The sequence below is a fragment of the Adiantum capillus-veneris genome, chromosome 27 (genome assembly GCF_014529385.1).
Source record: "Adiantum capillus-veneris isolate H3 chromosome 27, ASM1452938v2, whole genome shotgun sequence".
NCBI classification, from domain to species: domain Eukaryota; kingdom Viridiplantae; phylum Streptophyta; class Polypodiopsida; order Polypodiales; family Pteridaceae; genus Adiantum; species Adiantum capillus-veneris.
Window position 1 is genome coordinate 92,040,258 of NC_140957.1, and position 19,418 is coordinate 92,059,675.

The following is a 19,418-nucleotide window of genomic DNA, read 5'->3' on the forward strand; positions in this document are numbered from 1 at the left end:
TTAAGAGAAGAAGCAGCGACAGAGTGGCTGAAATTCAAGAAACTCTTTATTTCTTCATGGCTCACTCAAGAGTATGAACGAGATGTGAGAACCGATTGAAATCACCTTCGGATGATCAGAGATGACACTTTGGATGATTACTGTGAAAGATTTTGGGATACTTTCCTTCCGACCTCTTCTTTCAAAAAGATCAGTTTTAAGCAGCAGATAGAGCGGTTCTGTTGTGGACTTCCCAAAGAAATTCGAGACTACTGTCTTAAGAAGAAGTCAGAGTCCATTCAACAATTGATGGGACATGCTAAGCGGGGATTCTCTATGCATTCGGGTAACATGACTTACCCACCAAATGAACCTTTGACAAGTCAGAACAGAAACAGACGACAGACAAATACACGAACTCGATTGACAAAAGAACAGAAAGATACGCGATCTCGATTGACAAAAGACCAAAGCAAGAAAGTGTTTTGAATGTGGAGAACAAGGACATATTGTTGCACGGTGCCCCAACAAGGCACAAGAATAAGGATGACTGACAGAATGGAAATACAACGGAACGAGGAGATACTCATTCCAGAACAGATTTTTGATAGAGCATTATGGATGAATTAGTACTATTTTGCTGTATGAATTAATGAAATAAGACTTTTCGAAAGAAGATTTTGAATTTTTGGATGAAACCAATGTTGAAAGGAAGAACCTGTTATTTGTGAGCATATAACACGATTATGAATTAAATGATGATGATGGCTTTAAAGCGGTTATAGCTCCCAGATGAACCTGAATTGAAAAAGAGCAAGAAGATACTCGTTCAGGAACAGAGACTTGCTTTCCAAGACATGAAAGAGAAAGGTAAAGTGAACGGTGGTTCTTAGTTAAGAATCATCCGCAAGCGCATTAAATGCGAATTGGATGGAGGAGGAGGACCTAGCAGATACTCCTCGGATTTGGAACTTTACCTCGACACTTTTGGTCTAGTTGTGGCTATTCCTAGAGTTCCCACATATCAACGGGTTGAATCTGGTGTAGGCAGGATTGCACAAGAGGGGATCACTCCGCTCCTTTGTCACAACTTTGACTTTCATCCGAAATTCTTTACTTAAGACACACACAGAGAGAACGTGCAAAGGAATCCTGCGAAGGGAATTAACACTTAAGCATACACACAGCTCGGAAGCTAGAATGCTCCGAGCAGACCCCACAACCTATAGGCCCCGAAATTGGCGCCCCTTTCGGTATTTCTTTATACTTTGAGAGGGTAAAGTACAAAGTAGAGTCCTAGGAATCCTTTACCTGTATCCAGCTAGATACCACCTATTTTGGCCAAATTTCGGTAGCATAACAATCCCAAAACTTACGCGAAACCAATTCCCCTATTGGAACTCACTTCCATTGGCATAAACCCTCTGATTCCTGCCCAAAAACAGTAAATTCAGCACGCTGTATTTACTGATTTTTGCCCTGTTTGCAACCCTAAACAGTCCCCGAACTGTCCTCTGTGAGTGGGGCACTGTTCCCAATGGTTTTGGCATCCGTATGGCTCAAAAACAGTCAAATTACAGCGCATATGCAGTGCTGAAAACGCACCTATACGGTGAGATTATGACCCTCCCCGGTGCCTGCTTTGGAGTAGCAATTAGCTACCCCTGTTCCTGCTCAAGGAGGCTCTTGCCTCAGCACAAAAGCATGAAACCACACAACTGTACATCAGTCAAATGAAGAGCCCTCTTGTGGGGCATCACATAACTGCACGTAGGGGAGAGAGAGAGCAGTGTGTAGTGTGCAGGTCATCACTCCTAGCACCACATTGTACATAGAGAGGAAAGGAAGCACTCATAGCTCTTAACCTATGACAAGTTCTCAATGAAGCATCCCCCCAACATAAATCGAGCGGCCCCTCTTCTGCCCTTGACCTGTAATGCATCTGTGAACAAATAGATGCAAAAGGGGAAGATTTGGCTGCCATAACCTGCGTATCGCTGAAAACGCAGCAAACCAGCCCTGTAAACACGCATCAAATGCCTTTCAATGCTGAAAATGAGCTCCTTGGTCCTAGGTAAAGTCATGGGAAGCTCAAAAATGAAGAGAAATGGTTGGAAATCAGAGTCAGTCTCCAAAACTGCTCCAAAAAGTCAGTTACGAGTTCTGTTCTCCCAAACTTGGTAAATTGGCCAAAAAGTGCCACTTGGCACTCATACATGCAATTTCCCCGTGTTGGGCTTCCTGCTTAAAAATCTCTCAAAACTAGTGCATCGGTTGACTTTGCAACAGAGTAATAAAATGTTCCCCTTGTCATTCTGAAGCTAATGACGCGAATAGATTTCGTGGCCTAAAATAGCAATTCTGTAAATTTTAGGGGATGCTTCCGTTGGACTCCCATTGGTCATCTGACCATCAATCCCCACTAGGACCGCATCCAAAAATGCAATGTAGCCTAGCTATCGGGTACTTTCCTTTGGTGACCCCACCTTGACATTGTACCTTTATTGAGTTCACTTCCTAGTATCCACCAACTTGCGAAGTGCGACGGGGGTACCTACATGATCCTGAACTGAGCCTAGACATCCTTTTACTTTACGAGTTCCAGTGCCGCCCAACTTCCCGTCTGCGAGTGAAACTACCGTTCACATTGGCCATACAATGTCCAACCATTGGCAACTTCAAAAAGAGGGTCTCAAAAATAAAACAAAAATCATTGGAAAGAAACCAACAACTAAGGTTAGCAGTTGCCACGTCCTCGTGACAGTCACTGATTTCCCTTTGGGTTTTAGCGATACTGATATGCTGACAGTATTCTGATGAATGACTTTATGAGAGAAGTACTTCGACTTGGGATCTCTGAAAATGATTACTCGTACACGACAGTGCTTGAGTGGTATGATTGACCAAATGACTGCAGCATTTCGGTCTCAGAATCTATGGACGTGATCGTGATATGGGATTAATTAAATTGACACCAGTGAGGTCCGGTGCAGATCTAGATGCGATTGCTAAATACGTCACCAGGAATAATGGTCCTAGATTCTATGTGATGTGAATGTGAATCTGATATGATGTGACTGTCGTCTTTGTACAAGAAGTAGAGGTGTGTCTTCAAGTGCATTGGTACTTAAGAGTCAGTGTCTACTGATCTGTTTTGCAAGTGTGATCGAGGGCGATTACAATTCTTTTGGGGGGAGGGGGGGGTGTTCACAAAATGATAACGTTGCATGACCACCCACGGATAGGGCAGGCCGTACAGATCTGGTCGTCGGCGTTTCCCAACCACGCCATGGTGTCGTCGTCCCATGGTCAGTAGTCTAACCGAGCATTGTGCATGTAGATGACGTGGCAGAACGATACGGAATTCCACTTTTTGCATTGACTGTGCTGACATGGCAACTTGTACGGATTTTCGTAAATTGTGTTGGTGGCTTTGTCTGCCAACTTTTGGGAACAGTAGCTTTTGAACCAATTGCTTTTGAGTTTACTGCTTTTTGGGGCTCTGCTTTTGGCATCTCTTGTATCAATAAATAAGCCCCAAGGGCCTCACTTCTCAGAGCATATGGATGCAGAGTCTGAGAGCCAAGGACCCGCGGGAGTTGTACTTTGATGAAGCATTAATATAAAAGGAATACCAAAAGGGACGCCAGTCTTTAGGGCCAATCTCTCTCGGCACAGAACTACGCCAGGCCGTGTCTACCAAATTGAACTGTGATTTTAAAGTTGTGAAGTATTTTAAGTGAATCCCTCTCTCGAGTCGCGACAAATTCTAGACTTGGGGTGTCCAAGTTTGTGACAGAGTGTGGCTTGTATGGGTGGTGTGTGGGAAAGAGCTTATCGCTGATGTCTGAAGAACAGATGTGATGTGAGAGGCAAGCATAGGTAGTGGTGTAGAGGGGTGGCACAGGAGGAGTCTCTTCTCGACCTCTACCGAGTATAAGGGGGCTAGCGTATGTGTGAAATGGATCGTGGTGTGTGGAGTGTACGCCATGGGTGTGTGGGGTGTGGCGTCACCACTGAAGGAGAGTGCAAGATAGGTGTGGTCATCTCCAATCGGTATGGGTGGGATGGTGAAAGAGCTAAGTAGGTGGGTGGCCTCTCTGGGTCCCATGATGTAATCCAAGATGCTCCCCCCCCCCCCGGCTGCAACTCCATGTGCTATGCATGTCAGTCCTCCTAAAGTAGGTCATTGTGCCATCTCATTATAAATAACAAGGCAGTGCTCGGAGCCTAATCTGAGCAAATGATGGCCGTACTTTGTGGTGCGAGTTGTGTCTGCAGACTCTCTCATGGTGGCCTCCTCCTGTATGGCGAATAATGCCACCGGGTTCTCTATGTCGTATGTCTCACACTGATTCCTACATGTCCTAGCGAGTCTCCCGTAAGGAAGACTTCCCCTGGTGTAGAGTACTCCATAATCTCATCTGACAAGCATGTGTATGGGGATGGTCTCTCCTCCCTCTCCCCTGTTGTCTTTGTGGTAGCAAATCTGGAGCCTGAAGGGGCGAAGTAGCAGAGAGCGATGTAGATAGTCGTGGCCTGTGATAGCTCAAAACGGATCTAGATGTAAAGGGCCTGTGGGTCTCGTGCAACAATTTGTATCTTGCTCTGGGATCCCTCTCTGAAGAGTATAGCCACCTCTCATGACCCTTGCATGGTGTGCTGGCGGGGTGCTCTCTCGATGTGAGGACTCCCACTGAAAGCCCTGAATCTTTGGTAGACTCCGCTCTGGACTCTCATGTATCTCAGTCAGAAGAATGATGTCCCGTCCTCTCATCACCTCCTCAAGTCTCTCTGGGTGTGTCCATAGTTCCCCGTTGCAATTCCAAACTACGAGGTGGATCTCTTCATGTGTCCCTTAGGCCGCGAGTCTCTATACGATGGTCTTGTCGTCAATGCTGACGGTCTTGCCGTCAATGATGACCCTACCATCTTGGTATACCGCCTTTTTCCCTTCTTTGCGAGCTTTCTTGACTCTCGGCATGCATGCTCGGCAGTGGTCTTGTTGCATCTTGGTGAGGTCGTCGTCAAGATAGATAGGGGGGCCCTCGAGCACTCTCAGGACAGATGAAGGATAATCGAGACTCCTCGGAGGTAAATTGGAGGATGAGGGCCCTTTTATGTGGATCTTTGCTGGCTCTCCAAGCTTTGGAGAAGGGTGGCTCCTCGTCTTCTTTGTACCTGAGCTTGCTTTCCCATTACTCTCAGGTGTGGACCCCTCCACTTCTTTGATGCTAGTCACTCGTAAATTGAGGCGGAGGGCTTGTCGCATCTTCTCTTCCTCAATGGTTGTGTGTATGATGAGCGCTTCATCTATTTGGGCTTCCGCTTTCGCCTCCTTTTCAATGTTCTTCTTGACTACTTCAACCCATCCTTCCTTGGTAGCCTCCAATTTGTCGTCGATGCTTGCCGTGAGCTCTTTGGTGATCTCCTCTTCGAGCGCTTCCTTGGCTTCCGCTTTGATCTCTCCTTCTTCGGGGGTGAGGGATACGATAGAAGCACAAGGGAGGTCGATTTTCTCCTTAAGCTCTACCTTCGTTTTCTTCCGTTCTTCTTTCTCCTTCTCTCTCTTCTCCTCCCACTTCTCCTTCTTCTTCTCCAGATTCCTTCTCCTTGGTCAAGCCTTCGACCTCTTCCTCAAGCTTGTATAGCCGATTAGTGAAGCCATCGAGGGTATCTGCGATGTAGGACGTCATCTCATCATCCGGCTTATTCATCTCTGGCGGCTTGGTTGTCTCCTCCTTCAAAGCGTTCTTTGGCATGTCGGCACTTTGGGAGGGAGGAGGGGGGAAGGGGGCGGGGGGGGGGGGGGGGGGGGGGGGGGGGAGAGAGAGAGAGAGAGAGAGAGAGAGAGAGAGAGAGAGAGGTTGGGGGAGGGCGCATCTGTAGTTTAATGACTCTAAAAAAAGCCTCGAGTATTATACACTACCATAAACAATGGATGACATTCCTTTTTGCCAACAGGATGCCTCTCCTCCTCACTCAGCTGTGCGTGCTCATCATGACATCTGAAATAAACAGGAAATGTTTAAAATTAGGTGCAACGCGGAAGATTGAAACCATACTAAATCTGGTCCAAGAAAGAAGGGCTTACTCTCTGCAGAGCTGAAAATTATCTCCACAGATTCGACAGAACCAGCGAAGGTCTGAAGTAATGAAATTTCGACAGCGGGAGCAAGCATGGTGCAAGTGGACCATAATAAAATCCTCTTTCATTGCAGCAATAGATTGCCCCAACTGTGTGCAAACGAAATAATAACTCTTACAGATCATACCTCAAAACCCAGAAAAAAGGTCTGCTCCAAACTCTATTTATGGCTCACCTTATGCATGAGTTGCAAATCTTTAGATATGTTGCCTGTAACATCTGCATGTGCAGAGGTTTTCGTTGTCCTTTTTAATGCTAGCTTTTTTGTCTTACCTCTTCTCGCAGAATGAACTCCTTCCTCTTCTTCTTGAAGTTGTTGCAGAATGTCCTCAGCAGCACCTGGCCAATAATCTCCGTCGAAATAGGGAAGACGAGCAGCCGTTACCTTTGCTTTACAATCCTCATTTGATGTGAAGTAATAATCGTACAAGTTCTTGTTAGCAGTCACAATATTTTCCTTCTTTGCTTTCGCGATCATACTGAGATACCTGCATAAAAACCCATCCAAGAGAATAAAAGAGAGATTCAAAGTACAAGAGGAGTCTCCTTAGAGAGTGAGCCTGTTACTCACCATTCACGAAGCTTATCTGTTTTGGGGGTCTTCTGAATCTCAGGATGACAATACAAGATGTAGTCGTCTCCCTTGAGTGGCGGACAAGCCCAAATGTAGCAACTGCTAAACCCTCTCCTCTTGCAATAATCCAGGTAGGCAACCTACAAAATGTCCAGTCCAAAACAGACTTTATAAGGTACCCTAATGGCTTTCATGAAAACACACAAATATGGTAGCATAGTTGAAGACGCGCTTTAACATGTGACTGCAGAGACCATCCAGAACTTGCTCACAAAGACCACCAAAATTAATTGCAGAATCAAAAGCACAATTTAGTCCAAAACAAGAGAATACATGATATATACCTAGATGAATCCAGGATAAGCCCAGATTCATCCTTGAAGGAAAGTGCAAGGTATAGACCCATGGTAATCACCCACAAGACAATATAACCATCAGCTCCATCATGCATAGTATTGACTAAATACCACGACATCCCCACTAACATCGTCAGTGCCCAATAGTGGGAGTAAAACTAGGTACTAACATATGCTCCCTAACACAACACACACCACACGTACACACACATGAGCATACATCAACACAAAGTTCAGCGTACTGAGTTTCTGTCATGACTCCGAAGATCAAGGGCAGACTCAGCCATAATGAAGCCTAGCACTAAAAGAAGCATGAAATCGAAAAAATTAGCACAAAAATGAGGTAGTTAATAGGGCATACGCATCACAAAAGATAGAAAGAATTAGCACAATATCAACTGGTCGTAACTCGGACGAAAACTTCACAATGTGAAGTCTGCATGTCTGCTATACGACTAAAAAATATACCTAGATAAATCCAGGATAAGCCCAGATTCACCCTTGAAGGAAAGTGCAAGGTATAGACCCATGGTAGTCACCCACAAGACAATATAACCATCAGCTCCATCATGCATAGTATTGACTAAATACCACGACATCCCCACTAACGTCGTCAGTGCCCAATAGTGGGTGTAGAGCTAGGTACTAACATATGCTCCCCAACACAACACACACCACACAAGCACACACATGAGCATACATCAACACAAACTTCAGCGTACTGAGTTTCTGTCATGCCTCCGGAGATCAAGGGCAGACTCAGCCATAATGAAGCCTAGCACTAAAAAAAGCATTAAATCAGAAAAATTAGCACATGATCTTTGTTTTATTTCCTCAAGCTAAAAATAATTTATTTCCTCAAGCTAAGAATAATACTGAAGAAGAAAAATTCATGGAGTTCACAGCATGTGAACTATCTTAATTTTTGGTTCAGGCTGAATTAGCTTCCCAGTTCTTGCGACGGGACCCAAAGCCAGGTTCTGGAGTATTCTGCATTTAATTATATTGAACGACAAAAATTACAGTCATCAGATATCGCTCTTGTAGATTTGATTACCAGTATCTCATGATACACATAAGTCCGAAGAGCTTCTCCTGTTACTGTCTTGACATCTGGTCTGAAATATTTGACAGAATCCAGATATGAAAGATAAACATGGCGGTGATTTGGTTGGGGAGACTCTGTGCCAAACTCTTGCACATACATGCCAAAAAGGCAGACTTCGACGCCTTCTATCTCTTGGAAAAGCATTAACATCTGCAGCAGGAATAAAACTTCTTACTAGCACCACAGAACTACAACATTTCTCAACAAGAATGAAATTGCAAAAGCATTCAAACCTTGGATTTGTACACAAAATCTTTGGGATAATCTTCTTGCTGAAAAATCTCCAAAAACCTTGGTTTAACCTCCAGTTTCTTGTCTACAGAAGAAATAACACGCACCACTAATCCCTCCGCTCTTGGGACCTGTATATAGACACAGGGATACAACTGTCCAGAGTAATTTCTGGCATCAAAAATCTTCATTACTACAATAACAGATAAATCATACCTCATTCAGACGCCTGCCAGAAGCCTTCGCACGGTCAGCCCTTTCATCGTCCAACTTCTGGGCCAACCTCTCTTCCACAAAGTCGCTCAACATTGTCCTTGGTAGGTCTTTGGCCCCCAGTACTGAGTTTGCTGCCCGCGGCACCCGTTCTCCCCGTTCTATTTCTGCTATACAGCACTGTGGACAAACGTACTCTGACCTTTCTTTGTTGATACGGGCATTGAATAGAGCACAAACTTGATGCTGCCATCTCTTGCACTTGTCACACGCAACCCACTGCGAAAGAAAGTAGTTAGAAGGTGCTCTACAATTCGAACACAGTATCACATTCTCGCACAAGATGTTAATAAAACACTTACTGCTTCAACCCGCTGTTCATCGTTCTTTTTCTTTTCCAGTGATGATTTTTGAACCTTAACACCATCACTCTCGACAATGTCACTTCGAATAGCACTATGACAGGGTCCACAGAAAATCAACATGCTATCACCTGATCCTGATGTATAGTAAACAGCATTCCTTTTTATCCGGCAACCACATTGTGTGCAAAACACCGGTATTGGGTCAAAATGAAGAGCCTCAACCTCACAAGCCGAACAAGCATTCGAAAGCACCTTGGGTTTTGAAGCTTGATTCTTCTCAGCTTTTGCTTTGCTCTGCACATATGACAGAGGAAACATGAATGATAAACGACTAAAAAACTCCATAATCCTCCAAAAGCACCAAATTCGAACTCCAAATACCTGTCCTATCCATTTTTTCAGGCTGGAGATGTGCTGCCTAATCTGTTCTGAAGTTAGACATTCAAGATAGGTTATTCCAGACACCTTTTTCTTTGTCGTGTTGACAAGGTCCAAGGAATTAACAACCTTCAGGTCTGCCTGTGCAGCCTCCTGGCCTGCCGCAACTACTTTAATGTCATCCTTTGCCTGCAGATGACTCCAGTTTGAGGCTTGCACTGACTTTGCATCCAATGCATCTTGGGACTGTGACCCTGCACTTACTGAAGACTCCATCGGAGACTCAATTTTGGGTAGTACAGATTCCACGCATTCGCTACCACGTCTGTTAGAAACATATTCATCTTTGAAGGAAGACAAAGGACCCCGACAACAGGCCTGTGTTTCAACATCCCTCTTACAAGCTGAGAGGTGTACTTCCTGTTGCGAGACCAGTGCTGCACTGGGAATCACAACGTCCAGTTTTGCTCGTTTTGCAGAAGGTGAATCCACTTCATTGGCTGGGACAGCTCTCATGCAACCGTCGGCAGGCTGTTGTAGCTGTATTTTCTTCAGTTTGCTTCGAGCAGCTACTGCTTGAGGTGAAATATGCAAGCGCACTGGGCCACAGATAACACATTTAGCATTCCTGCATTTTTCCTGATGTCTGAGTAGTTCTTTCCACTTTAAGCACTTGCAAGCATTATTTCGGCAAGTTATAACATGTTTCCAATAAGTGTGCCCAAATTCACATTTGGGAACATGGCATTGTTGCGGATTTGTACATCTTTGAACATGCCAAAACAACACCAACAACCACCGGCTCCGTCTCACAAAAGGGGAATTATCTTCTTGGCAAGCATCCTTCGTATGGCTTGGGGCCAAACTGTCATCATTACTAACTACTTCAGACTGACCTGTATCAGCACTGCTTGCTTGACAAGTCTGTTCACTGTGCTGATCTACAGAGACGACCTGTGGGCAGGCTTGTGTTTGCAAGCTGTCATGCTCAAACTGCAACAAGGATCCACTTCCTCCATCTATTGCCATCCATAGCTTTTCCTGGTTTTTGAAAGATGATGCTTGGTGTTGGTATTTTTGTGGCTGCTGCTGCTGTTGGCAGTGATGTTGCTGTAGATGGAAGAGTTGATTGTTCCTCTGGTGCTGATTCTGTTGACCAGCGAGAATGTCCACATTTACACCCTGAGCTGCAGAGGTTAGAAGAGGAGAGACCCCATTTGTCAAATAGGTTTCTGAATCCTTGTAATCAAGCTGATTTGATCTGACAAGGGTCCTCCCTGGCTGCTGAAGTTCTTGAGATATCACTGAAAAAGTGGGACTGTTTGGCAACGCAGAAGACCGAGAGAATTGTTGAGCGAGTAGTTGTTGAGAAAAGTTACCATCTGGATGTTCTGATAGCATAGCAGAAAATGATTCTGCTGTCATTGAAGTAACAGAGCTTGGATTTGCACAAACTGGCATTAAAGAATTCCGAAAGATTCCAAAATTGCTATTTCCTGTATTTGAAGCAAAGACATCTCCTCCTGCAATCCATGCAAGTCAAGTGACCTAATATAAGTAATCAGAAACTTGATTGAATAGAGCAGGCTTCTCAGCCTTGCACTGCACGTTTACCTGTAGCAACACAAAACTAAAGAGAAGAAAATTTATAGCCATTTTCCTTCTGGGTGGTTTTTTTTTTTTTTTTTTTTTTTTTGGGGGGGGGGGGGGGGGGGGGCACATTGAGTTGTTTACATATGGCATATGGGAAATTTCTAACCTCTCCAAGAGCAGGTAAGAATTCAGTATCAAAGGCTTCTAGAATTTTGAATAAGGTCTTTTTCTTTGTGAGATCGTTAGGACGAAAAGTAGTATATAGAAACGTGGGCCGTTTCAAGCAGGAACGGAACGGGGGACGCAAGACGGGACGGGGGGGCGAGATGACAAAGGGGTCCCTCACATGGGACACATATGGGACACGTCCCGGGACGCGGATCCCCTGTGACACATGCGGGCGGGACGCGAACAAGGGACCCTACACCTTTTCTCTAGGCTCTTCAGACTTGAGTTTTGTCTTGACCCATATTTTATATTTTTGACATTGTCCCATATATGCAAATGTTGCCCACTAGACTCTACTTATCCACTCTTCACTTGTACATCATTACTTTTTGCCCTTTGAGTATGATGATTGATCATCGCATCAATGTGCACGGCACACATTCGCGGCATTCTTACCGCATGTCATCTTTTGGTATTTATGAATGCAAAACCCACTTTTTTCTTTGCAATCTTGTGCTCTTAATGTTGTCTAGTATAGGACAAGTGTTTTTTAACACGCGTCACCTGGCCCGTCGTCCCCATCCCCGGTATCCGTCACGTCCCCGAGGCCCGTCCCCGTCCCCATGTGACTATGCTTTTGGGCCAAGTTCCAGTTGTAACCAAGAACATGTCAATGGACCTACGAAAAACAGCTTTAGACACAACAATTCATTGATATAATAAAAAAATAGTAACACACCCATCTATTTGGGGGCCAACACTCTCCAAAGGGAAACTCTACCTCTTCCATGTTGTCAACAAATTATCGAGTGTGAAGTGTTTCAATTCTGCTTCAATTGTCTATAAGTTTGTATCAATGATTTTCCCATTGACACATGGTGTCACAAATTGTTGACGTGTCAAGCCACTAAAGAACGAAGCCAACTTGCAGATCCCAGCCAAGAAGCCTAAACCCTAGAAGAAGCTGTAGAAGAAGTTTTACCAGCTTGCAAAGTCTTGCAGAGTGGCCTATTACTAAAGAGGAGTTCCCGCCAACTTATGGGACCCCGTCGGATGGGGCCCAAGTGACCTAGAGAGAATAAACTTAAGCACGACCAACACACACACACACACACACACACACAAAAGTGTAGAAGATAATGACGTGATAGCTGTACGGACGCCCGCGATTTGCGTTGGCAGTGACACGTGGCAGACGGTACAGATTTCCACGTTTTGCGCTGCTGGCGTGGCACTTGTACGGATTTCCGTGAAATGAGCAGGCAGCTTTTTAAGCCAATTTTTGGGATCATATGCTTTTGAGTTTAGAAGCTTTTCATGTAACTGCTTTTCAAGGCCAAGGGCTTTTAAATAAGTTCAGAGGCTCAGTCTCTAACACCCTTCTGAATGAAGGTGCAGAGTGCGAGTACCGGCATTGTATTGAGTTCAAGCAATATAAAGAAACACCGAAAGGGGCGCCATGGTTTGGGCCAGTGCTCTCTCGCGGTGCAACTCCGCCACTCCCTATCTCGAGTGTCGTCTCTCTCTTTCAGTTCAATTGTTATTGAAGTGCTAAAATATGTTCAATCTGTTCTTTCCCATTGGCACATGGTGCATGTCCCCTGACACATGATGCCAGCCAGTCCCTATCTCCTCCATAAACACTATGGAGAGAGATTAAGCACAACACATTCATTGCAAGAAACAATGAAAGATAACTCTAAGAGTATGAGTTACGGACTGTGCCTTACTGTGGCGGGCCCCTAGCATGGCAACCCTAACCTAGCGACAGAGGGGATTGCAGATGAAGAGCCTAAACCTAAACCCAAATCTATAAATAACAATGGTATTTTGCACTGCGAAGTATAATGTACCTGAGTTTTTCGACAATTAAATTTTGCATCCACTCATGGCTCTTATTTAAAGTTTAGGAGCATTACCAAATATGTTAATAATTAATTATCAAGTGTGTTAATAATAAAAAATCTGTCCAAAACAAACAGTTTTGAAATCAAACATCGTATATGTAATTTATGTTAGGTAAAAAGGGAAGGTTCTAGAAGCCCCTACTTTAAAAAAAGTGGGTGCTGAATAATTTGTGGCCCTTGGATAATCGAGAGAAAAGGACTCCATAAAGAGAGGTCGATGTGAACTCATAGCTAAAAGCGGAGGACAGCCATAGTTGACTGCACAGTGACACGAGAGATGTATAGCCGAAAATAGTGATATACGAGGCATGGAGCCGAAAAGTATGCACCTAGAATAAATTATAATGCACCTCGGTGGCATATATAAAGGAGCAGAAGACGAAACACAATAAACACGGAGAGAAAGGGAGCTCTACAACAAAAACTTATGTGCGACGGTGAGAGCACACCGTCTAGGCACTGCTACCCCCTTCACCTACCCTACTCCTCGACTCCCTCCAAGGCGTCGACCAAGGCATAGCCCTTGGCATACTTGGCAACAAGGCTATGAAGGCTTCGTTGGCATCGTTGGCTACACGCGAGGGATAACCATTTACCAAGACTCAAAACTTATCCAGAGGTCACCTAACCTGGTATTGTTTCAACAAAGAGCGCTTAACCGCAAGGTAACCTCCTTGTCTATATCCTCAAAAAAATATGGGATTAAGCTTAAGTTTTCTGTCTACTTAAGCTAAACCGTGTGAAAAATAAGCATATGAAGGAATGAATTAGTTAAGTATGCATGTATGTGGGTGTATTATGGACTCCTGCACTAGTAATCAAGGAATAGAATCCCTTATTTTTAAGTGATCTTGTTTACCTTAATCACCCTCTATGTTATTATTATTCCTCCTTAGATACCCTTTTTCCGATACTTGAAAGTGAATTTGAAGCATAGTTTTCTATGGTTGTGCATGCAGTAGAATGTGTTCCTAGTTAGATAGATGCATAAACCTTGCACTAGAGTCATATTCTTATGTATTTTCCAAATTGTTTGCAAGTACGTCTCCATGTTGCAACTAACATCCTCGTTTCCAATTGATTCTAGTATTATCTTCTTCTACCTTTTCTATGTACTACATGAGAAATGGCCCACCAAGGAGAAGAACGTGAAGCTCCAACACGTGCCTGAAGCTCCGGCAAATGCCCAACCTATGGCATCGATGAATGAAGTTGTTGACGGCCATCCTCAATCGCACGTGGTGTTGTAGTGGTTGTCGCACCCACTCCTTGTATTGGTAAGTCAAATTGTTAGTTTTTACATTATCCATATATAAGTTGATCTTAGTACGGGAAGCCTAGGATGTCCCAAAAACGACATGGAATGTGATTATCATCATGAGAGATAAGCCTGAGTTTTTCTAAATTAAGCTGAAAGAATTGTTTGACAAAAGAATTGTTTGATTTAAGGCAAACCTACTTGATCACTATTGAAAGTCATCCCTTGAGAAGAAGCTTACTCATAGGGCACGTTCTTGCTAGATGGAACTCGCGGTTAGCGAGGAGATACTGCAGCTATCAGAATATAATCTATGGTTAGCAGCACTTGCATCTCGCGGTGAGCGAGTATCCCTAGCAGTTAGCAATAGGGACAGTTTTGATTGCTAGCTTCGCAGTTAGCGAATAAGAAGACCTTTGCAAAAGCTCTGTCAGTTAGAGAAAGTCCGCGGATAGTGGCAAACTCAAATTTCTTTTTCTTAAAAGATAGGACTGTCTTCATTATACCTTGTTTGAGAAAGAATTATTTGGGTGATGTTTGAAAGGGTTGTATGAATAAAACCTTGACCAGAATTAATAAATGAATCCTTATTTTACATGTAAAACAACGTGGTAGTTTTTTAAAAAAAGAGGAATGGGGAAGTGTGGTGAGGAAAGTGGGAGACCAGTATCCAGATGAAACTATGTGTACGGACGAGTAAACCCGAATAGTCGAGTGACAGTGAAGGCTAAGTCTCATACCATATCTAGGATTTTTTGGATGGCTTTTAAACTTGGGGGAAAAGGCGTTGTTTATAGATCCTATGTATGTTCAGATTTTAGTCTAGCAAAATAGGATTTACCTCTCATCATAATCTTTCAATTTATTTAAAGAGGAACTACCACTACTCTTCAAAGAGGAACTACGCCTCTTTGGTATCGACTCAAGTGAAGTGTAAAGTCTCTTTCAGTTTTTTTTAAGTTATTTTTCTTGTTTCTTTTGTTGACATGTGGTGCCAGCCCATTACACATACCCAAAAGATAAGCAAGACTCTAACCAACTCTACAATACGTGGCCAATACTCTCCAAGAATTCTAGGCAATCGAACTGTAACTATGAGACCCTTCCCCAAGCTAGAAAGGTCCATAGCTTGTCTCCACCTGTAAATTTAATAGAATGCACTACTCCAATCCAAAAAGCTCTATGTAAGGGCCTTATCTTTCTTAGCTCTAAAGACCTCTCCTCAAAAGGAAAACATTCACGATCATAAAGATAGACCTATTGATAAAGGATGCCTCTAGGTAGTCTTTAAGTCCCTCGGCAACTCTATCAACACCCCCGTATGGGTGTGGGCTTGGTGGACAACAGCCCTTGTGGTAGAGGCTAGCACAATTGCACACTCCCACGCTTAGTGGTGAGCCCATACTGGCTCTATGGCTGGGAGGTGAGTCTGATGTCTGCTCTCTACGCTCGTTATAGGTGAGTATGGCTTGAGTCATGTCATGTATTGCATCTGGGATTTCCTTCTTTCTGTACATTGCACAGCTTGGCCTCTTCACATACTGATGACTAGGTGAGAGGCCAAACTAGTGGCTAGATTTCTACCCACAACTCTGGGCTTGCCATCACGATTGCAGGATTGCGTGGCTGGTTATACATATAATGGCAACGGTAGGAGCCTGGCTAGCCTATAGTGGTTTGCCTTGGGTGTGGGCATCCAGTGGAGACTCAGCAACATTGCTTATGGGATTGCCCGCAAGCTCGGCAAGTATAGTTGAGGATTCCTCCTAGATGATGGCCTCCATCTTCCGGGCCAGAGTTGACACGTACGGTCATGTACGACCGGTACACGTACGAAGAGGTGCGGTACTAATCGAACTAAAAAAGTTAGATGTACATTGACGTAACGAATGAAACAAAAAAAGAAAAAAAATCATACATCTTTAGAGCCTATAAGAGAGACTAAACCAAGAAGTTCTCAAACTCAGAAGTTAGAACATGATAGATTATACGAGTCATGATGAAACCGGCCTGTTCAATCCAAAAAGGGCGGTAGACTTTACTTTAAACCTTGATTTAGCTTTCACCCATTATTAGTCGTCTATTTTACCTGTACTTTCAAGACACAACAAAGGGGAGAGGGATACAGGCTGCTAGATTGCACCTGTATGAGTGGACAGACACCAGATTGGCCCCTAACTTAGGCGCCCCTTTCGGTATTTCTTTATTGTTCAAAAGAGGGAATAAACGCTGTGGTTCCTACAAGCTGCCCCGCACAAACTCGGCTGAATTTCCACTGTTCCAGCCCGATTTCGGCAACATAACTGTACTAGAACCTTTCACGGTCAGTATTCCCACGCATTGACCGACTTTCCCGACGCATACGGGCACTTTGCAAAACCTGGCGAGAATCTGCAGCACGCTGAATTCTCTGTTTTCAGCCCTGAAAATGCGCCAGATCGCCTGTACAGCGGTCCCCTTGCGTCCCCGAACCTCCTGGGGGTATTAGGGTCCGTTTAGGGCCAAAACCCTAAACCTGCAAAAATACACAGCAGGCTGTAATTTACTGTTTCGGGCTCCGTTTCGCGTGCCGGTCGCATCCTTAGCAAGTCCTCGAGCTCCCGCACCTGTAGGGCTACTTGCCCTTTGAATCGAACGAGATTTCTGGCGTGAAACCTCCCCGAATTCACCTGTACTTGCGGGGGGATTAGCCGCTAGCTAATCCAATACCTGTGCAAGAGGCTCTTGCCTCGGCAATCGCGCATGAACCCACACAACTGTACATTGGTCAAATGAAGAGCCCACTAGAGGGGCATAACATACTGCCAAAGGGGAGAGAGAGGGCAGTGCGTAGCGTGCAGGGCATCACTCCTGGCACCGCACTGTGCATAAGAGGGAAAGCAAGCACTCCATAGCTCTTAACCTGTGACAGAGACTTGCAAAATGAGCCTCCCAGCTATAAATCACGTTTTTGCCTTCTCTATAAGTAGTAAACTGGCCTCAGAGTGCCAAGTGTCACTCACTTGTGCATTTTCCCGCTTTAGACCCTCGGGTCTAAAAATATCTCACCTGCAGCCTCTGTTGACTTGGCCACAGAGTAACAAAATGATCCCCATGTCAAACTGCACGTAATGACGCGAAGACATTTTCAGGTCCCAAAATAGCAGTTCCCTAAATTTTAGGAGATGCTGCCATTGTATCTTTCTAGGTCATCCGACCCTCTTTGTACACTGCGGCCACATCCAAAACTGAAATGTAGCCTCTGTAGCAAAGGATTCCACTTTGGCTAGTCAATGACCCCACTTGGCTAACCATAGTCCTTGTCCAACCTTAGTGCTCTCTTGCCCTCAGGCCTGGACTCCCTCTGGACAGTTCCACACTAGCTATGCAATGCAGGGCAGTTAGATTTCCCGAGGGGTGTTTCCAAAAAGTGAAAGTAAATAGATAATAAGAAAGAAATCAACAAAAAGGATAGATAGTAGTCACACGCTGGTGACATACCCCCCTCTTGAAATCTCAAACGTCCTCGTTTGCATCTATGTCGTCCATGCTTACTGTCAACACTGATGTATTCAACACATGTCGACACATATACGACACATACATGCTCATTGTCAACCCTGGTGTATTCAACACCTCGTCGACTCATGTATTGCCTGCGTGTGAACCCTGTCCCAATGACATAGTGGTAGCTTCGCACTCTGCCATTGCTTTGAGTCACTAACTTTCCAATGACAAAATGGTAGCTGCACATTTTGCCACTGTCTTATAGTACACGTTGGATCCCGTAACACTTTCGAGCATACCCAAACCGACAGTTTAAGAATGCAGTTACACATGTACTCCTGAATAGAAGCAATCATTGTATCCTTGACAAACTGACAAGAAATACTCACTTCTATAGCACTAACCAAACTTTTGGACATTCCATAAGAGCAATTGCCAAACTGACAATCTGTACAGCTCTAACATTCATGTAACAGGTATTTGATTTGAGCTCACTTTAAATACCATGTACATCATTTGTTTCAGAAGCCATTGTCACACTGACAATCCATGTAGCTTTGAAACTCAAGGGGTCAAGGTAGGTTGCAAATCGAAGGCTTCCAGGTAAAGTGATAACACAGTTGGTGACTCTGCAAGTTCACCTTCTTCCATCCACTTAGCATCCATTGGTGGATAGTTTCTGAACTTTACCAAGTAACGCCTAGCAACCTTGCCTTTCACTTTCCTTTCTTTGTGTGCCAAAATCTGTTCAGGGACCAAGATCTCGTCAAGTTCCTCGACTTCCGGCTGATCTTCAGCTGGCATATCTTCTGGCACATCACCCACATAGGGTCTGAGAAGACTCACATGAAACGCATTGTGAATCTTCCAACTGTCAGGCAATTTCAGCCTATATGCAACATCACTGATTATGTCGCACACTTGAAAAGGCCCATAGTAACGCATGCTGAGCTTTGGAAACACTCTTTCCTTGCCCTTCATCTTCTTTAACCTTGCCTTTTCAAAGCGTAAAAGCACCCAATCACCAAGTGAATATACCACTTTACGACGGTGACGATCAGCTGCTTTCTTTTGCTTTGCCTGAGTCCTTTCTAAGGCCACTTTGACCTTCTTGTACATTTCATCCATGTCCTGAACATACTTATCTGCTTCAAATATCTTGTCCTTTGTATGCAGTATGGGAGGAACTTTCTTGCCACCTTCAACTATCTCAAAGGGTGCCTTGCCAGTCGATGAATGCACTGTATTATTGTATGCATACTCCACCAATGGCAAATACTGCTCCCACTTTCCTTTATGCTCTGACACATAACACTTCAGCAGATCTAGGACAGTAGAATTTGCCTCTTCTGACTGCCCATCTGTTTGAGGATGAAATGACGAAGAGAATTTGAGCGTGGTGCCCATATTCTCAAACAAGCCTCTCCAGAACAAACTTGTCATGCGTGGATCACGGTCGCTAACAATCGACTGTGGCATGCCATGATACTTGAAAATATTGCTCATAAACAAGCGTGCCATCTGATCTGGCTTTATCTTCTTCCTGACAGGAATAAAATGAGCCTGTTTGCTGAATCTGCAAATAATGGTCCAAATACCATCATTTCCTGTCTGCGTTCTCGGAAGATCAAAGATAAAATCCATAGCAATACTT

General features: G+C 44.2%; 1 protein-coding gene across 4 annotated transcripts in view; it reads right to left on the reverse strand.

Annotated features, from left to right (window-relative positions):
* LOC147422397 (histone acetyltransferase HAC1-like) overlaps window positions 1-19,418 on the reverse strand; it is a 69,846-nt gene that overhangs the window by 3,237 nt on the left and 47,191 nt on the right. For all 4 annotated transcript variants that reach the window (XM_086503124.1, XM_086503122.1, XM_086503123.1 and 1 more), the window contains 9 exons: window positions 9,356-10,875; window positions 8,972-9,268; window positions 8,613-8,888; window positions 8,399-8,527; window positions 8,115-8,315; window positions 6,699-6,841; window positions 6,303-6,615; window positions 6,074-6,216; window positions 5,909-5,987 (listed from right to left, as the gene is read on the reverse strand). In XM_086503124.1, the coding sequence (XP_086359250.1) occupies window positions 5,909-5,987; window positions 6,074-6,216; window positions 6,303-6,615; window positions 6,699-6,841; window positions 8,115-8,315; window positions 8,399-8,527; window positions 8,613-8,888; window positions 8,972-9,268; window positions 9,356-10,875 (3,101 nt within the window). The remainder of the gene's footprint in view (window positions 1-5,908; window positions 5,988-6,073; window positions 6,217-6,302; window positions 6,616-6,698; window positions 6,842-8,114; window positions 8,316-8,398; window positions 8,528-8,612; window positions 8,889-8,971; window positions 9,269-9,355; window positions 10,876-19,418) is intronic.